This window comes from Grammomys surdaster, unplaced genomic scaffold (genome assembly GCF_004785775.1).
Source record: "Grammomys surdaster isolate TR1022 unplaced genomic scaffold, NIH_TR_1.0 126059, whole genome shotgun sequence".
Classification (NCBI taxonomy): Eukaryota; Metazoa; Chordata; class Mammalia; order Rodentia; family Muridae; genus Grammomys; species Grammomys surdaster.
The window spans coordinates 2,838,883-2,841,532 of record NW_021620869.1 but is presented as its reverse complement, the minus strand read 5'-3'; the positions used below and the strand labels follow the sequence as shown (position 1 = coordinate 2,841,532).

Sequence of the window (2,650 nt, the reverse complement as noted above, 5' to 3'; positions counted from 1 at the left end):
TCTTCTTGTTCCAGGAATCTTCTGTACAAGCTTCTGCTTCACATGCCACAAGCCATCACTCCCAGCCTGTCTCCTGGTTTGTTAAGGGACACTGGGCACTGTGGTGAATTTTAAGGAAGCAACAGTCCCAATAAGACATGCATAGTCCCCACTTGACTGTCAACTGAGATCAACTCAAGCAGTAGCAGGGCTTTATTTTCTCAGGGATATCTGAAGAGAAAAAGCTGAAGCTGTTTTCCTGAATTGTTACTGAGCATGCCCTATTGGTTAAAACAAGTCTGTGGACTCACAGTTCCCAGATACACTGTGCTTTGGGGGATCCCTGGAGCTTGTGTTGCCATGTCTCAGCATTTTCACGTTTCCACATACTGAGACCTACAGATGCTGTAGACCTGACCTGCCTAGTCCAGCAGAGCTTACTGCCTTCTGAAATGTGCATGGTAGATTTTAAAGGGGTAGAAAATGCATCCAATCTTACCAAGTTCCACTCTGCTCACATATGCAAGGGAATCAGATGGCATTGGTACACAAACAGTGCCCATCATGTCCACTCCACAAAGGAAAAGGTGATGCTCTAAACACCTCCAGCACTACAACAATGGCAAGCGTTCCCATTAGCCTCGGCACCAAAGAGGCATGCTCAGGAGAGGCTCTGGAAGCAGAAGGTGCCCTCCCTCTTACAGTGGAGCTTGACTCAAGCCCAAGGCCTTTCTTAAGGCATCTTTAAATTCTTTGTTCCTCAAGCAGTAGATCAAGGGGTTCAAGATGGGTGTGAGAACTGTATATAGAACAGAGATGAGTTTGTTTGAGCTCCGGGTATCAATGGCTTGGGGCCTCACATACATGAAAAGTAAGGCTGTGTAAAAGATGGTGACCACAGTGAGGTGAGAGGCACAGGTGGAAAAGGCTCTCCACCGACCTGTGGCTGAAGGGATGCGCAGCACAGCCAGGCTGATGTGGCCATAGGAGAGAATGGTGGCCAAGAGAGGGAACACCAGGATGATGAAGGCCAAGATGAAGTCCACCAGCTCTGCAGTAGAGAAGTCAGTGCAGGCCAGCTTGAGGATGGGGGAGATGTCACAGAAGAAGTGGTTCAAGACATTGGAGCCACAGAAGGTAGCACTGGAGATAAAGTAGACCTTGATCACAGAGATGGTGAAGCCACTAGCAAAAGAGAAGGCCACGAGCTGGACACACAGCCCGGTGGTCATGATGACTTGGTACCTCAAGGGGTGGCAGATGGCCACATAGCGGTCATAGGCCATGGAAGCCAGGAGTACACACTCTGTACACACCAGGGAGCTGAAGAAGTAGAGCTGAGTCATGCATCCAATGAACGAGATGCGTTTCCTCTGCAGGAGGAAGCCATCCAGCATCTTAGGGATAATGTCACAAACATACCAGATCTCCAAGGTGGACATGATGCCCAAGAAGTAGTACATGGGTCTGTGGAGGGAGGTGCTGCTCCAGACAGTGAGGATGATGGCCAGGTTCTCCACCAGCACAACGAGGTAGATGAGCAGGAAGAGGAGGAAGAGCAGGTACTGCAGCCTGGGGGCTGTGGGGAAGCCCAGCAGGATGAACGTACTGACCTTGGTGATGTTCTCTCCCCTCATTCTTCGGCACCTGAAAGAATCAACAAGGCATTGGGCCAGGAGAAGGGTAGCTGTCAGGAAAAACAGACAGCCAAACCTGCAGAAAGTGGCACACCTGACTGCTACAAACTCCAGGGAAGGAAAAAGTAAAACCTTAGAAGTGTAGTTAGTACTTGATACCAGATGTTGTGGCTCTGATGCTGGGCTTGGAAACAGACTGTCCACATCCCTCTCTATCCACAGGGATGATGAGACTGTGATTTCCACCCAGGAACCATGCAGCAAATCTGTGACCATGATAGAGTGGCGGACTCCTTGTGCCTGCTCTCTAGGCAAGTGGCTCACGATTGCTAGGGTCACCTGGAGTTACTGTTCTGATTCTAACCATTCCTTCCACATTAGCAGAGGTTAGACTTTTGTTTGGTTTCAGAGAATATACTTTTAATAGATATGAAGTAATCAGGGCTTCTGGGGTGGTCAGTTCAGGTTATGGAGGGCCTATAGTCAGGCATTCCCTTGGAACTGGTTTTCAGGCACAGGATGGTGGCTCCATTCCTGTCTTTATAGCCCACATGAGACATCAACAATGAAAGAATTTCAGCACCATTCTGGGTCAGGGAAAGCCAGAACTCTTGTGTCTGAAGGCAGAAGAGTAGAGGAAGTCTAGAATAGTGCTAGACTCAACAAAAATGAAGAACATCTCTAGTCTTTCCATGTCTGAGTAACACGAGTCATCTCCTTATGCCTCACTGCAGCTGAGAGTCTCTCTCCACTTTCAGTCTGTGGATTTATCTGAAGGCATGGCTGCACTAGGATACAAAACACCAGGGCTGCTGTTCTCTTCATGAAATACTAAGAACAGAAAAAGTGGACCCATGTGGGTGCTGGCTAGACGGTTAAGGTGGGAAGCTGCAGTGGCTGGTACTACCTAGAACTACTCTCATAGACTACAGAAGCAAAGGTCACAGGATGAGCAGAGGTCAAAGGAAAAGCAGGGTATCCTATCTGAGAAGGAAATTCAGGGCTACAGGGAGACAGCTGTTTTATTAGCCTAA

The 2,650-nt window shown here is 48.6% G+C and overlaps 1 protein-coding gene across 1 annotated transcript; it reads right to left on the bottom strand.

The window, feature by feature from the left end:
• Window positions 1-677: 677 nt before the first annotated feature.
• On the bottom strand, window positions 678-1,616 carry LOC114610798 (olfactory receptor 6B2-like). Its single transcript, XM_028755421.1, has one exon. It carries the CDS (start codon window positions 1,614-1,616, stop codon window positions 678-680), a length of 939 nt encoding a protein of 312 aa, XP_028611254.1.
• Window positions 1,617-2,650: the final 1,034 nt, after the last annotated feature.

Coding starts and splice junctions, on each gene's coding strand:
- LOC114610798 (XM_028755421.1), bottom strand. CDS start 1,616: ATGAGGGGAGAGAACATCACCAAGGTCAGTACGTTCATCCTGCTGGGC.